At 36.6% G+C, this 20,819-nt stretch overlaps 1 protein-coding gene across 2 annotated transcripts in view; it reads right to left on the bottom strand.

The window, feature by feature from the left end:
* The window catches only part of AK9 (adenylate kinase 9), a 209,229-nt gene that overhangs the window by 111,118 nt on the left and 77,292 nt on the right, over positions 1-20,819 (bottom strand). The window contains exons 16-18 of one of the 2 annotated variants that reach the window (XM_037727441.1): positions 18,254-18,393; positions 3,188-3,344; positions 2,406-2,520 (exon numbers count right to left, since the gene is read on the bottom strand). In XM_037727441.1, coding sequence (XP_037583369.1) covers positions 2,406-2,520; positions 3,188-3,344; positions 18,254-18,393 — 412 coding nt within the window. Of the gene's footprint in view, positions 1-2,405; positions 2,521-3,187; positions 3,345-18,085; positions 18,394-20,819 lie in introns of those variants that run through there. The other variant, XM_017497427.2, reaches the window with a different exon arrangement.

Here is a 20,819-nt window from a genome sequence, read left to right on the forward strand (position 1 = left end):
CACATAAAACCAAAGACAAAAACCACATGATTATCTCAATACATACAGAAAAGGCCTTTGACAAAATTCAACAGTTCTTTATGCTAAAAAACTCAACAAACTACATATTGATGGAATGCATCTCAAAATAATAAGAGCTGTTTATGACAAACCCACAGCCAATATCATACGGAATGGGCAAAAACTGGAAGCGTTCCCTTTGAAAACCAGCACAAGACAAGGATGTCCTCTCTCATCACACCTATCCAACATAATATTGGAAGTTCTGGCCAGGGCAATCAGGCATAATAAAGAAACAGAGTATTCAATTAGGAGAAGAGGAGGTCAAATTGCTTTTATTTGCAGACAACATAATTGTATATTTAGAAGACCCCATTGTCTCAGCCCAAAATTTTCTTAAACTGATAAGCAGCTTCAGCAAAGTCTCAGGATACAAAATCAATGTGCAAAAATCACTATCATTCCTATAGAACAATTTCAGACAAATAGTGAGCCAAATCATGAGTGAACTCCCATTCGCAATTCCTGCAAAGAAAATAAAATAGCTAGGAATACAACAAACAAGGGATGTGAAGGACCCCTTCAAGGAGAACTACTAATCACTGCTCAAGGAAATCAGAGAGGACACAAACAGATGGGAAAACATTTCACACTCATGGTTAGGAAGAATCAATGTTGTGAAAATGGCCATACTGCCCAAAGTAATTTATAGAATCAATGATATCTTCATCAAGCTACCATTGACTTTCTTCAAAAAATTAAAAAACAACCTTAAATTTCATATGAAACCAAAAAAGAGCCCACATAGACGATCCTAAGGAAAAGAACAAGCTAGAGGCATCACGCTACCTGACTTCAAACTACACTACAAGTCTACAGTAATCAAAACAGCATGGTACTGGGACTAAAATAGAGATATAGACCAATGGAACAGAACAGAGGCCTCAGAAGTAATACCACACATCCACAACTCTATCTGATCTTTGACAAACCTGACAAAAACAAGCAATGTGGAAAAGATTCCCTATTTAATAAATGGTGTTGGGAAAACTGGCTAGCCATATGCAGAAAGCTGAAACTGGACCCCTTCCTTACATGTCACACAAAAATTAACTCAAGATGGATTAAAGATTTAAACATAAGACCTAATACCATAAAAACCCGAGAAGAAAACCTAGGCAATACCTTTCGGGACATGCGCATGGGCAAGGGCTTCATGACTAAAACACCAAAAGCAATGGCAACAAAAGCCAAAATTGCCAAATGGGATTTAATCAAACTTAAGAGCTTCTGCACAGCAAAAGAAACTATCATTAGAGTGAACTGGCAGCCAACAGAATTGGAAACATTTTTCAAGTCTACCCATTTGACAAAGGGCTAATATCTGGTATTTACAAAGAACTTAAACCAATTTACAAGAAAAAAATAAACAACCACACCAAAAAGTGGGCGAAGGATAGGAACAGACACTTTTCAAAAGAAGTCATTTATGCAGCCAAAAAATATATGAAAAAAGCTTATCATCACTGGTCATTAGAGAAATGCAAATCAAAACCACATTAAGATACCTACCATCTCATGCCACTTAGAATGGCAATCATTAAAAAATCAGGAGACAACAGATGTTGGAGAGGATGTGGAGAAAGAAGAATGCTTTTACACTGTTGGTAAGAGTGTAAATTAGTTCAACCATTGTGGAAGACAGTGTGGCGATTATTTAAGGATCTAGAACTAGAAATACCATTTGACCCAGTAATCCCATTATTGGGTATATACTCAAAGGATTATAAATCATTCAGTTATAAAGACACATGCACACGTATGTTTATTGTGGCACTGTTCACAATAGCAAAGACTTGGAACCAAACCAAATGCCCATCAATGATAGACTGGATAAAGAAAATGTGGCACATATACACCATGGAATACTATACAGACATAGAAAGGGATGAGTTGGTGTCCTTTGCAGGGACATGAATGAAGCTGGAAACCATCATTCTCAGCAAACTGACACAAGAAGAGAAAATCAGACACTGTGTTCTCACTCACAAGTGACTGCTGAACAATGAGAACACATGAACACAGGGAGGGGAACATCACACACTGGGGCCTTGGGAGTGGTGGTCTAGGGGAGGCATAGCAGGGGGTGGGGGTCTAGCGGAGGGATAGCATTAAGAGAAATACCTAATGTAGATGACAGGGTGATGGATGCAGCAAACCACCATGTTATGGGTATACCTATGTAACAAACCTGCACATTCTGCACTTGTACCCCAGAACTTAAAAGTATAATAAAAAGAATTCATTTCAATATTAAATATATTCTATAAGTGTAAATTGCAAAAAGATATTTAACTACTAAACACATACATCAATCTGGTTTTATCATTCTAGGCAGATTTTACCTTGCTGCTTCTTCCTCCTTTTTTTTCTTTTGTAGTTCTTCTAATAATCTTTCTAAAATTTTAGAGTCAATTTCAGATTTATTCCGTAAATATATTCTATTTAATAAACATTTTCCTGAAATACAGATAGACTAATATTACTTTTGAAGCTTATAAAATACAGTGAAACATATTTTGAAGATTAATAGAAAAATTATTTTTCTTTAAGCATGTATCAAAATAGAGCCCAGATTCTTATTAAAATATAAATAGACCATCTTAAATTCTTTTTAAAAAGGTATGTATTAAAAAAAAAAAGGTATGTATTAATACTGTATAAATAAATAAAACATAAAAAGAGGCATTATATTTTTTCCCCTGGAAATTCCCATTTTGAATGTTTAAGAGGCAAATGGAATAATTAAAATTTAATTTTGTTAAATTTGTGTACCTCATTTTTTCTACTTGAGGTGAAGGAGAACTAATATTTAGTCTTTGCCCTCAGCCTTATATATTATTCATTAAGAAGTTATAGCTTCTACTTGTGTGTGTGTGTGCTAAATTATCAGCTTTGAAGAACAATTTGAAGGGCCAGCTAGAACATTCAGTCATCCGGCACTTATTTCTTGCCACCTTCTCAGTATATGGAAGCCTCATTTTATGTATCTCTAGTTCCTGTAGAGATTGCTGGGGTGGTCTTTCTATCTAGGAAGAGTGGAGAGTTGTCCATTTTATATTGAACCAAAAATATGATCAATAATAAAAACTTTACTTTCAAATTTACACAGTAAATATTTACCAACCATTGTTTACTGTATCTGATAAATAGATGACCAAATCAGGTATAATTTCTTTCTTGATTAAGACCATCCACAATTCTTTCATAATAGGGCAGTTGTCCATGATCCAGCCTCCATATTTTGGGGCACCAGGAAACCTATCCTTGTTTTCTTCCATTACCTGTGAAAAATTGTACACTGATATTAATATCATAGCTTGACAAGTCAAGGATGCTACCTTGATATGTAATTTCTGTAGATCTTAAACAAGTATCCTTTAAGTTCTTCTTTCAAAAGGAAAAAAAGAGTGACAATTTTTAAAGATAAACTTATTTTTAAAGCAATAAAATAGTAAGTTTTAAAAGTTAAGAATGGAGGCTGGGCACAGTGGTGCATGCCTGTAGTATCAGCTACACAGGAGGCTGAGGCAGGAGCATTGCTTGAGTTCAGGTGTTTGAGGTTGCAGTAAGCTATTATTGTGCCACTGCACCAGTGTGAGACCCTGTCTCTAATGAGACAACAATAAAATTAACAATGGGAAGAAAATCCTTTGTGAAATAAATATAATAATATATTTTTGCTATATATTATTCATAGTGCAGATTGTGATTCAGAAGGTCTGTAGAGGGGCCCTAGAGTCTACCTTTCTAACATGCTTCTAGGTGATGACAGTGCCTGGGCCACTCTAAGTAGAAAGCTCCTGATCCAGCTGGCCTTTTCAGTGACAACGCCCTTCACTTCTCTTTTGCTTTTATTTCTCAGTGTGCGAGCCGAGAGGTACTGAGATAGTTCCTAATAATGAGAGTGGGAAGCACTGAGTCAAAACAACAAAACAAACTTTGCAGGTGCTTAGAAAAATCTGCTAAACTCTTGTCTTGCCTTTTCTCTCCAATAGCAATAGTTTCAACACATATTTGGAAATTAGTAATGTGTATCTCTGAAAACACCAATTCTGAGAGTTTTAAACAAGTTTGTGTGCCACTAGGTAATCACAAAATATTAGAAGTCAAAGGGGAAGAGATGTCAAGAGGGCCAATATTACCCTCTTGACAGGCCTATGCAGAATTTAAAATTATCTACTTTTTTTTTTTTTTTTTTTTTTTTTTTTTTTTTTTTTTTTTTTTTTTTTTTTTTTTTTTTTTTTTTTTTTTTTTNAAAGCGATCTGCCCACCTCAGCCTCTCAAAAGTGCTGGCATTACAGGCATGAGCTACTGTACTCAGTTGCTTTTTAGATGAGGTCTTGCTATGTTGCCCAAGCTGGTCTAGAACTCCTGGGCTGAAGTGATTCTCCCACTTCAGCCTCCTGAGTAGCTGGGACTACAGACTTGCACCACTATGTCCAGCTTGCTTTTTGAATTTTTATCTGAATGAACAGTCTTTTAAAAAAGAATTTTAAGCACATTGAGATGCTTAACATAAGAGAATTTGGGAAAAAGAAAAGCTATGAAGAAGACAAATAAATGGTTAATAAAAATTTAACCATTCAAATTTTAAATTGTATTTTTGAAACAAATTTTCAAACAATGTTTTAGTGTTTCAATTGTTGTTTGAAAGAAAACAACATTGAGATATAACTCATAATTTCTCCACCTCATTCGACTTTCTTTATTTTTTGTGTATATTCATGGGTTACAAGTGCAATTTTGCAGCATTGATCTATTGCACTGTGGTGAACTCAGGGCTTTCAGTACATCCATCACCAGAGTAAGGCACATTGTATCAGTCAAGCAAGCTTCCATCACCCACTGCTTCCCCACCCCTCTGATACACTGTTATCCATCATTCCATATTTTGCTTCTATGTGTAAAGATTGTTTCGCTCCCACCACGCTGTATTTGTCTTTCTGTGTCTGAGTTCTTTCACTTAAGATAATGTCCTCCAGTTCCAGCCATGTTTCTGCTGGATTTTGTTCTTCACTAATGAACACTTAGGTTGGAATCAACCTAAGTGTTATTGTTAATTGTCAATTGTTAATAGTGCTGCGATAAGTATACTAGTGCAGGTGTCTTTTTGATAAAAGACTTCTTTTCTTTTGAGCAGATACCCAATAGTGGTATTGCTGGGTTGAACAGTAGTCTCATTTTTAGTTCTTTGAAAATATCTATACTATTTTCATAAAGGTTGTACTAATTTACATTCCCATTAACAGTGTATAAATCATTTCCTTTTCTTTGCATCCTTGTCAACATCTGTTGTTTTTCGACTTTTTAATAATAGCTATTGTGACTGATGTAAAATACTATCTCATTGTGGTTTTAATGTGCATTTCTCTGATGATTGTGATGCTGAGCACTTTCTTCATATGTTTGTTGACTGCTTGCATGTCTTCTTTTCAGAAATGTCTGTTCATGTCCTTTGCCCACTTTTTAATGGGGTTGTTTTTCTCTTGTTGAGTTGTTTGAGCCCCTGGTAGATTCTGAATATTAGCCCTTTGTCAGATGCATTGTTTGCAAATATTTTCTTCTATTAGGTAGGTCCTCTGTTTACTCTGGTGATTATTTCTTCAGAAACGTTTCATTTAATTACATCCCATTTGTCTATTTTTGTTTTTGCTGTATTTCCTTTTGAGGACTTAGTTATACATGCTTTGCCTATACTAATGTACACAGGAGATTTTCCTAGGTTCTTTTCTAGGATTTTTATAGTCTGAGTTCTTACATTTAAGTTTTTAACCCATCTTAATTTTGTATGTGGTGAGAGATAGGTGTCCAGTTTCATCATTCTGCATATGGCTCTCCAATTTTCCCAGCACCATTTATTGAATGGTGCGTCCTTTCTACAGTGTATATTTTAGCTGGCTTTGTCAAAGATCACTTGGTTGTAGGCATGTGGCTTTAGTTCTGGGTTCTCTATTCTTTTCCATCAATCTAAGTGTCTTTTAAAAATACCAGTACCATGATGTTTTGGCTACTACAGCCTTGTAGTGTAATTTGAAGTCTGGCAATTTATTCTTTTTGCTTAAGTTTGCTTTGACTTTATTGCTTTTTAAGCTTTATTCTTTTTGCTTAAGTTTGCTTTGGCTTTATTGCTTTTTCAGCTTTATTCTTTTTGCTTAAGTTTGCTTTGGCTATTTGGGTTCTTTTTATTGTTCTGTATAAATTTCATTATTATTTTTTCTAATTCTGTGAAGAATGACATCGGCAATTTTTATAGGAATTGCATTAAATCTGTAGATTGCTTTGGGTAGCTTAGTCATTTCAACAATATTTATTCTTCTGATACATGAACATGGTATGTTTTTCCATTTATTTGTGTTACATATGGTTTCTTTCATCAGTATTTTGTAGTTCCCCGTGCAGAGATCTTTCACCTCCTTGGTTAAATGTATTCCTGGGTATTTTGTTATTCTCATAGCCATTATAAATGGGATTGAGTTCTTGGTTGATTTTGTATCCTGGAACTTTACTGAAGTCATTTATCAAATCTAGGAGTCTTTTGAAGGAGTCTTTAGGGTTTTTCTATGTATAGAAACATATCATCAGCAGAGATCATTTGACTTCCTCATTTCCAATTTGGATGACTTTTATTTCATTCTCTCACCTGATTGCTATAGCTAGGATTTCTAGGACTATGTTGAACAGGAGTGGTGAAACTGGGTATCCTTGTCTTGTTCCAGTTATTAGGAGGAATACTTTTAACTTTTCCTCATTCAGTATAATGGTGGCAGTGGGCTTGTTATATATGGCTTTTATTATTTTGAGGTATGTTCTCTCTATGCCTAGTTTGGTAAGGGTTTTATTATGAAGTGATGCTGGATTTTATTGAATGCTATTCCTGCACCTATTGATATTATCACATAACTTTTTGTTTTTAATTCCATTTAAGTGGTGAATCACATTTATTGATTTGTTTATGTTCAATCAACCTCACATTCCTGGGATAAAATTCACTTGATTGTGCTGATTTTCTTTCTGTATATGTTGTTGACTCTCGTTTGTTAGTATTTTATTGAGGAAATTTGCATCTATGTTTATTAGGAATAATGGTCTATAGCGTTTTTTGTTGTGTCATTGTCTGGCTTTGGTAACAGAGTGATGCTGGCTTTATAGAATGAGTTATGGAGGATTCCCTCCTCCTTGATGTTTTGGAGCAGTTTTAGTAGGATTGGTAGCAGTTCTTCCTTTTACATCTGTCAGAATTTGGCTGTAAATCTATCTGACCCTGGGCTTTGTTGCTGTTGTTGTTGTTGAAAGATTTTTAATTACTGATTCAATTTCACTACTCTTTGTTGGTCTGTTCCTATTTCTTCTGGTTCATCTTGGGAGGTTGTATATTTCTAAGAACTTATCCATTTCCTCTAGGTTTTCCAGATTGTATGCATAGAGATGCTGATAGTAGTCCCTAGTGATCTTTCGTATTTCTGTTGCATCAGTTGTAACGACACCCTAATTATTTCTGATTTTGCTTATTTGAATGTTCTTTTTCACTTGATTACCTAGCTATCAGTTTTGTTTATTTTTTCAAAGAGCAAACTTTTAATTAATCCTTTGTAATATTTTTTGGTCTCAATTTCATTTAGTTCTGCTAGCTTTTGATGTGGTTTGCTCTTGCTTTTCTAGTTCTTTGAGATACGATGTTAGATTTGTTAATTTGAGATCTTCCTATCTTTTTGATGTAGGCGCTTAACACTATAAAATTGCCTCTTAGCACTGTTTTTGCTGTACCTCAATCACATTTGATATGTTGTGTTTATTTTAACTGTTTCAAAACTTTAAAAAGTTTCTGCCTTAATTTCATCTTTGATCCAACAATCATTCAGGAGCAGATTATTTAATTTCCATACATTTGTATGGTTTTGAGGGTGCCTTTTGATATTGATTTCTGGTTTTATTACACTTTGGTCCAAGAAGGTACTTGATAGGATTTCAATTTTTAAAATTTTTTTGAGACTTGCCTTGTGGCCTTGCATATGGGCATTTGAGAATGTTCCATGGGTAGATGAGAATAATGAATATTCTGCAGGTGTAGGGTAGACTGTTCTGTAAATGTCTGTTAGATTCATTTGGTCTAGAATCCAATTTAAGTCTAGAGTTTCTTTGTTGATTTTCTGCCTTAATGTCCTGTTTAGAGCTGTCAGTGGAGTATGGAAGTCCCCTACTATGATTGCACTGCTGTCTATCTCTTTTCTTAGGTCTAGTTGTGTTTGTTCTATGAATCTTGGTGCTGTGGTGTTGGATGCATGTATATTTAGAATTGGCATCTTTTCTTGTGAAATTGAACCTTTTATGATGATATAATGATCTTCTTTGTCTTTTTAAAAAATCTACTGTTGATTTAATGTCTGTTTTATCTGATGTAAATATAGCTACTCCTGTTAACTTTTGGTTTCCATTTTGTGGAATATGTTTTTCCATCCCTTTACTTTGACTCTGTAAATGTCTTTACCAGTTAGGTGGGTTTCTTATATGTAGCACATGGTTGAATTTTTTTTGTTGTTATTGAGACGGAGTCTCACTTCTTTGCCCAGGCTGGAGTGCAATGGCACAATTTCGGCTCACTGCAACCTCTGCCTCCCAGGATCAAGCAATTCTCCTGCCTCAGCCTCCCGAGCAGGTGGGATTACAAGCACTCACCATCAAGCTCAGCTAATTTTTGTATTTTTAGTAGAGATGGGGACGGGGTTTCACCATGTTGGCCAGGCTGGTCTTGAACTCCTGACCTCAAGTGAGCTGCCTGCCTTCGCCTCCCAAAGTGCTCGGATTACAGGTGTAAGCCACCACACCTGAGTGGAATTTTTTAAAAAATCCATTCCACCAGGCAATATCTTTTAAGTGGAGCATTTAGCCCATTTATGTTTAATGTTAGCATTGACATGTAAGGCTTTCTTCTTGCCATAATGTTATTACCTACTTGCTTTGCAGTCTTGATCTTGTAATTGCATTTTCAGACCTGCAAAGAGGTCTAATACTTGCAAAGAGTTTAATACTTTCATGTGGTTTTTAAAAATTATTATACTTTAAGTTCTGGGGTATATATGCAGAAAGTGCAGGTTTGTTACATAGGTATACATGTGCCATGGTGGTTTGCTGCACCCATCACCCCATCATCTACATTAGGCATTTCTCATAATGCTATCCTTCCCCATCCCCCAACCACTGCTATCCCTCCCCTTATTCCCCAACACCCCAACAAGCCCCAGAGAGTAATGTTCCCCTGCCTGTGTCCATGTGTTCTCATTGTTCAACACCCACTTATGAGTGAGAACATGTGGTGTTTGGTTTTCTCTTCTTGTGTCAGTTTGCTGAGAATGATAGTTTCCAGCTTTATCCATGTCTCTGCAAAGGGCATGAACTCATTCTATGACTGCATAGTATTCCATGGTGTATATATGCCACATTTTCTTTATCCAGTCTATCATTGATGGGCATTTGGGTTGGTTCCAAGTCTTTGCTATTGTGAGCAGTGCTGCAGTAAACATACGTGTGCATGTGTCTTTATAATAGAATGATTTATAATCCTTTGGGTATATACCCAGTAATGGGATTGCTGGGTCAAATGGTATTTCTAGTTTAGATCCTTGAGGAATTGCCACACTGTCTTTCACAATGGTTGCACTAATTTACACTCCCACCAACAGTGTAAAAGCATTCCTATTTCTCCACATCCTCTCCAGCATCTGTTGTCTCCTGATTTTTTAATGATCTCCATTCTAACTGGTGTGAGATGGTATCACAATGTAGTTTTGATTTGCATTTCTCTAATGACCAGTGATGATGAGCCTTTTTTCATGTTTGTTGGCTGCATAAATATCTTCTTTTGAGAAGTGTCTGTTCACATCCTTTGCCCACTTTTTGTTGAGGTTGTTTGTTTTTTTCCTTGTAAATTTAAGTTCTTTGTAGATTCTGGATATTAGCTCTTTGTCAGATGGGGAAATTGCAAAAAAATTTCCCCATTGTGTTGGTTGCCAGTTCACTCTAACAATACTTTCTTTTGCTGTGCAGAAGCTCTTTAGTTTAATTAGACCCCATTTGTCTATTTTGGCTTTTGTTGCTATTGCTTTTGGTGTTTTAGTCATGAAGTCCTTGCCCATGCCTATGTCCCGAATGGTATTACCTAGGGTTTCTTCTAGGGTTTTTATGGTGTTAAGTCTTATGTTTAAATCTTTAATCCATCTTGAGTTAATTTTTGTATAAGATGTAAGGAAGGGATTCCGTTTCAGCTTTCTGCATATGGCTAGCCAGTTTTCCCAATACCATTTACTGAATAGATAATCCTTTCCCCATTGCTTGTTTTTATCAGGTTTGTCAAAAATCAAATGGTTGTAATTGTGTGGCATTATTTCTGAGGCCTCTGTTCTGTTCCATTGGTCTACATCTCTATTTTAGTCCCAGTACCATGCTGTTTTGATAACCATAGCCTTGAAGTATACTTTGAAGTCAGGAAGTGTGATGCCTCCAGTGTTGTTGTTTTGGTTTTTGGATTCCCTTGGCTATGCAGGCTCTTTTTTGCTTCCATATAAAATTTCAGTTTTTTTTTTCCAATTGTGTGAAGAAAGTCAAGGGTAGCTTGATGGGGACAGCATTGAATCTATAAATTACTTTGGGCAGTATGGCCATTTTCATGATATTGATTCTTCCTAACCATGAGCATGGAATGTTTTTCCATCTGTTTGTGTTCTCTCATTTCCTTGAGCAGTGGTTTGTAGTTCTTCTTGAAGAGGTCCTTCACATCCCTTGTTCGTTGTATTCCTAGCCATTTTATTCTCTTTGTAGCAATTGTGAATGGGAGTTCACTCATGATTTGGCTCACTGTTTGTCTGAAATTGGTCTATAGGAATGATAGTGATTTTTGCACATGGATTTTGTATCCTGAGACTTTGCTGAAATTGCTTATCGGCTGAAGGAGATTTTGGGCTGAGATGATTGGCTCTTCTAGATACACAATCATGTAGTCTCTAAATAGAAAAAAAATTGACTTCTTCTTTTCCTAAGTGAATACCCTATATTTAGTTTTTATGCCTGATTGCCCTGGCCAGAACTTTCAGTACTATGGTGAATAGGAGTGGTGAGAGAGGGCATCCATGTCTTGTGCTGGTTTTCAGAGGGAATGCTTCCAGTTTTTCCCATTCAGTATGTTATTGACTGTGGGTTTGTCATAAACAGTTCTTGTTATTTTGAGATACATTCCATCAATATCTAGTTTGTTGAGAGTTTTTAGCGTAAAGTGTTGTTGAACTTTGTCAAAAGCCTTCTTTTATCTATTGAGATAATCATGTAGTTTTTGTCTTTGGTTCCGTTTATGTGATGGATTACATTTACTGATTAGCGTGTGTTGAACCAGCCCTGCATCCCAGGGATGAAGCCAACTTGATTGTGACGGATAAACTTTTTGATGTGCTGTTGGATTCAGTTTCCCAGTATTTTATTGAGGATTTTAGTATCAATGTTCATCGTGGATATTGGCCTGAAATTTCCTTTTTTTTAGTTGTATCTCTGCCAGGTTTTGGTATCAGGATGATGCTGTCTTCATAAAATGAGTAAGGGAGGAGTCCCTCTTTTTATCTTGTTTGGAATAGTTTTAGAAAGAATAGTACCAGCTCTTCTTTGGACCTCTGGTAGAATCTGGCTGTGAACTTGTCTGATCCTGGAGTTTTTTGGGTTGGTAGGCTATTAATTGCTGCCTAAATTTCAGACCTTGTTATTGGCCTATCCAGGGATTTGACTTCTTCCTGGTTTAGTCTGGGGAGGGTGTAAGTGTCCAGGAATTTATCCATTTCTTCTAGATTTACTGTCTTATTTGCATGGAGGTGTTTATAGTATATTCTGATGGTAGTTTGTATTTCTGTGGGATTGATGGTGACATTTCCTTTATCATTTTTTATTGCATCTGTTTGATTCTTCTCTCTTTTCTTCTTTATTAGTCTGGCTAGCTGTTTATTTTGTTGATCTTTTCAATAATCTAGCTCCTGAATTCACTGATTTTTTGAAAGTTTTTTTTGTATCTCTATCTCCTTCAGTTCTGCTCTGATTTTAGTTCTTTCTTGTCTTCTGGTAGCTTTTGAATTTGTTTGACCTTGCTTCTTTAGTTCTTTTAATTGTGACATTAGGGTGTTGATTTTAGATCTTTCCTTGTTTCTCTTGTGGCCATTCAGTGCTATAAATTTCCCTCTAGACACTGCTTTAAATGCGTCCCAGAGATTCTGGTATGTTGTGTCTTCATTCTCATTGGTTTTGAAGAAAATCTTTATTTCTGCCTTTATTTCATTATTTATCCAGTAGTCAATGGGGAGCAGGTTGTTCAGTTTCCATGTAGTTTTGCTGCAGAACAGCAAAGATTGCTGCCTGTTCCTTCCTCTGGTAGCTTCATCCCAGAAGGGCACCCGCCAGATGCCAGCCAGAGCTCTCCTGTATGAAGTGCTTGTCAGAACCTGCTGTGAGGTGTCTCCCAGTCAGGATTCTGAATAGAGCTGTGATAAACATATGAGTATAGGTATCTCTTTGACATAATGATTTCTTTTCCTTTGGGTAGATACTCAACAGTGGGATTGCTAGATCGTATTGTAGTTCTATTTTTAGTTCTTCCTTCAGCTTTTTTTGAAATAAAATTTAATGATTTTATAGTATTTTATCAAACAAATAAATCTTAATTTGTTTAATCACTCCTCACTGTTAAATATTTATGTCATTTGTAGTTTTATTATAGCATTGTTATGAAAATCTTTATATGTAAAATCTTTATTTTACTAACTTTTTTTTTTATATATAACATCTGTAAATCTTTGGCCAAATATTACACATTTCTTCAGATTAGATTCCTGACATGATTTCAGGTCAAAGGGCATAAAAGAATAAACATTTTCAAGTCTTTTCATACACACTGCCACATTGCTGCCAAAAGCATCTGTATCAATTTTCACACTGCCTAACAGTGTTTGAAAGTGACTCTATTAATACAGCCTCACTAGTACTGATTGTGAAAAAACTTTGCCAATTAGATGAGAAATTGTATCTCATTGTTTTAATTTTTTTGAAATAATCATTGAAATTTTTCTTAATTTTTTTTTATTGCAACCTCAATTCTTGCCTCCTTAGAAGAAATAATTCAACTGGGTGGCATAAGGCAGAAGAGACTGAAGCAAGTTTCAGAGCAGAAGTGGAAGTTTATTAAAAAGCTTTAGAACAGTAAGGAAAGAGGGGAAAGGAAAGTACAACTTGGAAGAGGGCGAAGTGGGCAACTTAAGAAACCAGTGCCTAAAAATTTTCAATGAACCATTTGTATTTCTCCTTTGATAAAATCTGCTTACATCCTTTGCTTGCTTTTATATTAGATATTAGATTTTCCATTGATTTGTGATTTTAACTTAAAATATTTACTTTTTCTGCATTTAAATATACCATTTCTGGATTACCTTACTCTATACTATTTTATGTTTACTTTATGTTTATCACTTGTGAATAGATAGGTGGGCAGATAGATAGGTAGACAGATAAATAGATAGGAAACTGATACAGGGGGAAGCAGAGGAAATATAATATGACCCAGAGAGATGTGGAAGGCACAGAAAGACGTAACGACAGTGCCAAGTACACAGATACAAAGGCAGAAATGAACAAGAACAGATAGGTACAGATGTTAGAAGGAAACCATGTAGACAGAGAAGGAGAGCAAACTATGTTAATGACATGGAAGGGTGCAGAGATAAGAGAAACAGGCTGTGGTTAAATGTGCAGTTGGATGTTGGGAGAAGCAGCAAAGGAGGAAGGACTTACAGAGTGCCTACATAAATTGGTTGTGAGTAACATATAAACTGGGAAAAACAAACCACAGCAAACTGCAGGAGGCCTCTGGGGAGGCAAACTTCTCCATGCCTCATGTTCCGGTGCAGGGTGACCTAGGCTCTGTTACCATAAACATTGTGCTCAAGGACATAAAACCCCTTTGTAGCACTAAGATGTAACCAGACTGTTAAGCTACTTGTAAGGCCTGCGTTCTACCAGCTACACATAGATAATAGGCTAAAGATAACCACATGTTCTTGTTCTGTGAAACTCCCAAACTGCCACTGTTTACAATGTTTAGAATGCAGTTCCGGCTCACTGATTCAGTTTCAGCTCACTGATTCACTCCACCATCACGTCACCCTCTTCCCACCATCACTCCACCCCTGTCCTACAGATCAAAGTGATAGTAACCAATAAACATTGTGAGAGATCAGAGCTTGGGGCCTTCACTGTCTCCAGTAATGAGCGATAGCCCCCTGGCCCCAATTTCACTCTTAATCTGTCTTTTTCTTAATCCTTTGTCACCATCAAACTCGGGGTACCCATGGGTGATGTGGGGGCTGGTTCCCTACAGTTGGATAACAGGTCATGAGCTTCAGCTGGAAAACACAGAGTGGCATGTTTGACACAAAAGGTCCATCTCCCTAGAGGTTGCTACTGTTTTTCTGTTAGGTACTGGGAAAGTACCTTTCATATAGTGAGTGTAACAGCTTTACTCAACAAAAGTGCTCAGAGCAGCAGAAGCAGAGAACATAGCTTCTGCAGAATAAGGTCCCATGTCCCTCTGCCTCTGCTTCCTTTGTGTGCTCTGTAGCTGGTCAATGCAGAGAACAGGGAGAAGTGCAAATGGTTTGGTATGAACAAAATAATTTCTGTGGATTCTCCATGGCAAGGGAGTGACTTTTCCTTTGGTAGAAATGATATCTATCTTTATTTCTGTATTTTTAAGGCTTTAAAATATTGTTAAACTATAATTCAAAAAATTGTTTATAAATGCTTAATTGATCAATTTGCAAGCAAAATATAATCTATTTGCTTTCCCTGGACTGGATCACACAGTAGGTCCAAGTGCATTAGTCATATCTATTCTACACATGGGCTGTGAGCTTCAGACAAAAACCAGAATTTAACGTGTGGCACAATTTTTAAAATGGGATAAAAAATGATTGTAGCAACAATTAGAAAATAAAACACTAATATCATTTATATTAGCATCAAATTACATCAAATATCTAAAAATAAACCTAATGAGAGATGTTAAAGACCTCTACCTGGAAAATTACAGAACAATGCTGGCAAAAATTCAAGAAGACCAAAGTTAATTATAGTCAGTCTTCTTTATCCATGGGCTCTGCATCTGTGTATTCAACCAACCATGGATATAAAATATTTGGGAAAAAAAGGACGGTCATGTCTGTACTAAACATGTGCAGATTTGTTTTTCTTGTCAATTTTCCCTAACAATACAGTATAAACTATTTACATACCACTTACATTGTATTAGGTATTATAAGTAATCTAAAGATGATTTAAAGTATATGGAAGGATGTGCATAGATTATATGCAAATACCATGCCACTGTATACAAGGAACTTGAACATTCATGGATTTGGGTATCTGTGGGGGTCCTGGAAATAACCCACTGAGGGTATCCACTGAGGATACTGAACGATGACTGTACAGATATTTTATCTTCATGGATTATAAGACTCAATATTGTAAAGATGGTAGTCTTAACCAAATTTATCTAATAGTTACAATGCAACCCGATCAAAATCCCAGCAGAGGTGTGTGTGTGTGTGTGTGTGTGTGTGTGTGTGTGTGTGTGTAAATTGAGTAGCTGATTCCAAAATTTATGCAGAAGTAAAAAGGACCTATAATAGCTAAGATAATCTTAAAGAAGCAAGCAGAAGAAAACATAATATATGACACAGAGAAGGATGCAGTGACAGGAGAAATAGGGGTGTCGAAGAATTCACTCTCTCATATCTCATGATTTATTATAAAGCTACAGTGGGGCCAGGCATGGTGGCTCATGCCTGTAAACCCAGCACTTTGGGAGGCCAAGGCAAGTGGATTACTTGAGGTCAGGAGTTCTAGACCACTCTGGACAACACGGTGAAACTCCATCTCTACTAACAAAAAATACAAAAAATTAGCCAGGTATGGAGGCACACACCTGCAGTCCCAGGTAATTGGGAGCCTGAGGCAAGAGAATTGCTTGAACCCAGGAGGCGGAGGTTGCAGTGAGCCGAGATCATGCCACTGCACTCCAACCTGGGTGACAGAGTGACACTCTGGCTTAAAAGGAAAAAAAAAAGCTACAGTAGTTAAGACATGTGGCTCTGGCATAGACAAACAGACTAAAGGAACAGAACAAAGAGTCTATAAATGCACTACACATATATATCCACTTGATATATGATAGTGGGGAAAGGATGGTCTTTTCAATAAGATGGCATTAAAGCAACTAGTTATCTATATTAAAAAAAAACAACAAAATCTTGACCACATTGTGGTCAATGATTAGGGATGTTGAGTAGCTTTTTATATGTATATTGACCATTTGGATATTTTTCAGATACATAAAAATTAGTTTCAAATGGACCTTAGATTCAAATATGAAGATAAAGCAAGGTTTCCAGAAGAAAACCTAGGAAAATATCTTCCTGATTTTGGGTAGGCAAACATTCCTGAAACAAAACATGAAAAGCACTAACTGTGAAAGAAAAAGTCAATAAATTTGATTTCATTAAAATTAACTCCTACTATTCAAGATAGAAGATATTTGTAAAGATAATTGCAAAATATCCAATAAAGAACTCATATTCAGAGTACATAAACAAAACATGAATCAAAAAAGAGACAATCCAATTTAAAAAACAAAAACAAAACCCCAAAACAACATGGGCATATGACTTGAACAGGCCCATCTCAAAGGAGCATATCTCTAGCTGCTTATGTAAAACAGTTCTCCTAATCAGAGAGATCGTAGAATTGATGTCGGGTCAAACTGTCTTCTGCAGAGGTCTCTGGTCTCTTGAGAAATGGCAATCTGATATGAGCTTGGGTGTTAAAATCTCATACGATTTAAACTACAGTCCCAGAGCTATAGTTTACCATTTAATGCTGTATATATTCCTATATGAGAGGTGTAGGACTCCCTGTAGATTTATATCCTCCAGAATAGACTATGAAGGGAATAGAGAAAAATTTCACTCAACGGCAAGGATGGAAATTCCAGTCCCAAACATGTCCCTCACTGGCAAATCTCCTCTGGGATGGTTTCTCTTACCTCCCAGGCAAAATGATGGATCTGACTCTCACGGAATTCCTACCCCTCATACACATCTATTTGCCACTAGCACATGATAACTCAGTTATTGATTTACATGTCAGTTCAGTCTTCTCCACCTTACAGATATCTCCTTAAAGGAAAGGGCTGTATTTAATTCATCTTCAGATTCCTGGTATCTAACACAGTACAGGGCAGATAGTAGGTGCTCATAATGTTTCTGAAGGACTAAACGGATGATAGAACAACCTGAAGACATATGCAGAAAACGAAAGGTCTGTATGGGAAGCTCAAAGGAAGCCTTGAAAACTCGAGAGTCAGAGAGGCTGGTAGAGCCGGGGGCTTGAGGAAATCACCCAATGTGTTACAAAGAGGTTCCATACTCTAACATCGTATATATTTTTTTCACATAGTAATTTTAAGTTAAATCACAGAGACATACAGAGTTCATTTGGTCATAAAAGATTAGCTCTGCTTTTGACTTTTGCTCTGAATGTTTACTTAAGATCTTTGTATAAAACAGACCCACAGGAATAGCTTGTTCTTTATAAATGAACAATAAGCCTTCTGATCTGGCATTGTTGGACATAGCATTTGAGGCTTTTTTTTCACCCCTTAGACTAGAACAGCATACGTGTGTCCACTCATCTCCCCTATGAACACATGTTCAAGCAGTTTGGATGAAATTAATTAACAATCAAGCAAAAATTGTCTTGGCTTATAACTAATTAGTTCATATTTGAAACATATAACTTTGGTACCTAATACCAATATGCATCATCTTTTAACTAACTGAACGGAATCAAAGACAATAAAATTTAATTAAGAATTAATTTCAAAGGCATAAAATTATATTACATAATTTTGTTTATATTTGAAAATTTACTAAAGAGCATCAGTAGTTGTTCACTGGGGTACTTTGCACTTAGCAATGCTGACTACACAATGTACATGAATTTGATGGCTACAAATTTCAACACCATAATCTAGTATGTTTATAATTATTTTAAAGTCTTAACATTTTCTCAGTTATAGTTAAGTCACTGAAAAGAATTACCCAGCTAGATTTTTTACCTCTCTAAGGACTTCCTGTAAGATTTCAGCATACTTTTCATATGGCTGCTCAAAGTTCATATCCTGTGACATTTTTATAGTCTTCTCAATCATGGACACAACCTCTGGATGATCTGCAGTTACCTCTTCTATTGAGTCTTCTGTTGGGACAAAAGTAAAATAAGCTGATAAATTAATGCCATGAATAATTTTAGTGGACAATACTATTTGCAATAAAATATGATTGATAATATCTGACCCAAGAAAGTATTATTTTCATGTCACTGCAGCACACATTGGAAGGAGGGAGAACTAAGACTTCAGAGAGGAAATGTGAAGTCAGGAATCACAGAACCACAAACTCTCTGAGAAGTGACTTAAAGCCAGTGCAGCAGAATGAAAGTGAAAGGCACAAGAAGAAAGTCATGCAGGCAGGAGTCAAAACCAGGGAAGAAATGTAGGGGGCAGAGGATTCCAGGAGTCAAGTGAAAACACAAGCATCTAGGGAATGAGTCAAAAAACATGATGAATTACTTCCAATTACAAGGGACGGTAAGAGGACAAGAGGTAGGCAAGTTGCAGGGGACGGGGAAAAGGTGGCATAGGCTGGTGTTTCAAGTGTTACACGTGATTCTTGTCCTCTTTGGTGCTGAAGTGTGTCCTTGCATGCCAGAGCTGGCTCTTAGGCTGCGTCGTGATGTAAATGTTTGTACATCTGCTACTCTAATGAGACAGGAGTTTGGCAGTTTCACCTGACTCCTTGAATTCTGCAACTGCAGTCAAGCTTCTGAGCCTCTGCCTCAGGGCTCCATCTGTCAGGGTCTCTAGCTGGAGCCGGACTGATCCCAGCCCAGAAAAATCCCACAGGGCCTTCAAAGAGCAGTTGCCTGCTGCCCTCCCTGTCTGAAAGTGTTCTCAGGGATCAACAGAGTTACAGTTCCTGGAGAGACAGAGCAGAAAAATCAAGAACCCATGATCTTACTGTGCCCATAAGAGTGGGTGCACAGTGAGGCAGAAACAGCCAGGCAAAGATGCTAAATGTGCTAAAAGCTGCCAATATCCATTCGCCTCTTCCTTCATACAGGAACTCTGACTTTGTCAAGGTTAGCAATGTGCCCAGCTGAAAAACTGCATCTCTCAACTTCCCTTATAGCTTGGACAGCCAGTAAGAGGCAAGCAGAATGTGTGTGTGCATGGGCGCGCGCACTCGTGCATGCGTGTGTGCACTCACGTTCACATGTGCTCCTCACACTCAGCTGACTCAGCTAAGTGAAGTGCCAGTTTTTGTCCTCTCCTCTCCTTTTCCTTTTCCTTTCCCATTCCCTTTCCCTTTCCGTTTCCAATGTTCCTTCTATGTACACTGATATGATGGCTGGAGCTCTAGCAGCCATCTTGCAGATTATTATTGTAGCTATGCCAGGGATGGCAGAGCAGAAAGACAGACTGCCTGTCTTTCCAATATTCTTTTTCACCAAAACAACATATCATGTATTATTTTTTTCAATGTTCTTGCATGTCCAACTTTTCATAATAGAAAAGCCATTAAAACAGAATAACTTGGATATTAGTAATGCTTTTTTTTTAAAAAAAAAAACACATATTTCTTATTCTAAATTCTGAAGGAATTACTTGTGTTTTAAAACCACAATCTAAAAGAATCAAATTACCCAAATATTAATTTACTTGTATCTGAATACAACTTTACATCTTGACTAGCTTCTTGAGAATGCATTTTAAATGTTTCACCGGTTTCTTTTCCATCTATGAATAAAACATTGTGAATGCCTAAAGAATTGTATTTTTAAAAATGTAGGTAATTCCCAAGGAAGATTGTAATATAAACCTAGGGAACCAGGACTCACATGCCCAATTTTTAATTAAAATAACAACCATAACATTTAAATGGGTAAATATATCTAGCAGCAGATAATGAAGGTAATAACCTATAACAAAACCAGGAGTAGTTTCAGCTTATTATAATGCCAATGCATCTAAATGGAAAAAAACAATCTACAGTGCCCCTTCAGAGGCAACTAACACCTTCTTGACTCTTAGCTGTCAAGGCTGTGCTTATCTCAGAGACATGGGGAAGAAGGATGCCTTTTCACCCACGAATATTGGCAATATTGGTATCCGTCCAGCAATGGGTAGAGGTACTGCTGCCTGCTTCTAACTTGTACTGCCTCTCCCAAAGAGGGAGCAGATAGTCTCCAGGAGGGGCTTTCTTTGTGGATTGGAGCTGGGAACTCCACAGCAGCAGAGATGGGGCTGTCAGCTTCCATCTGATGGCCAAAAATTTAATATACAGGGGGTGGGGTCCTTCTGTGAAGGCTGTGTGAGTTAAGGGAGGAGTGCCATACGTGAGTTTCTAACAGTGCCCCATTCAATTCTTACTAGGCTTTAAACAGCAGGCAAGCACATGTGTCTGAATTAGTAGGAGAAACTAAAAAATCAGCTCTATTATTTAACAAAATAAATTATAGATGATGAACTTTAAAGCTGAATAAAAAACCACAATATGTTTATATATATAAATTTATAGAAATATTTTATATAAAATTTATACATATATCAATTTATATATATA

This window comes from Cebus imitator, unplaced genomic scaffold (assembly GCF_001604975.1).
Source record: "Cebus imitator isolate Cc_AM_T3 unplaced genomic scaffold, Cebus_imitator-1.0 Scaffold231, whole genome shotgun sequence".
Lineage (NCBI taxonomy): Eukaryota > Metazoa > Chordata > Mammalia > Primates > Cebidae > Cebus > Cebus imitator.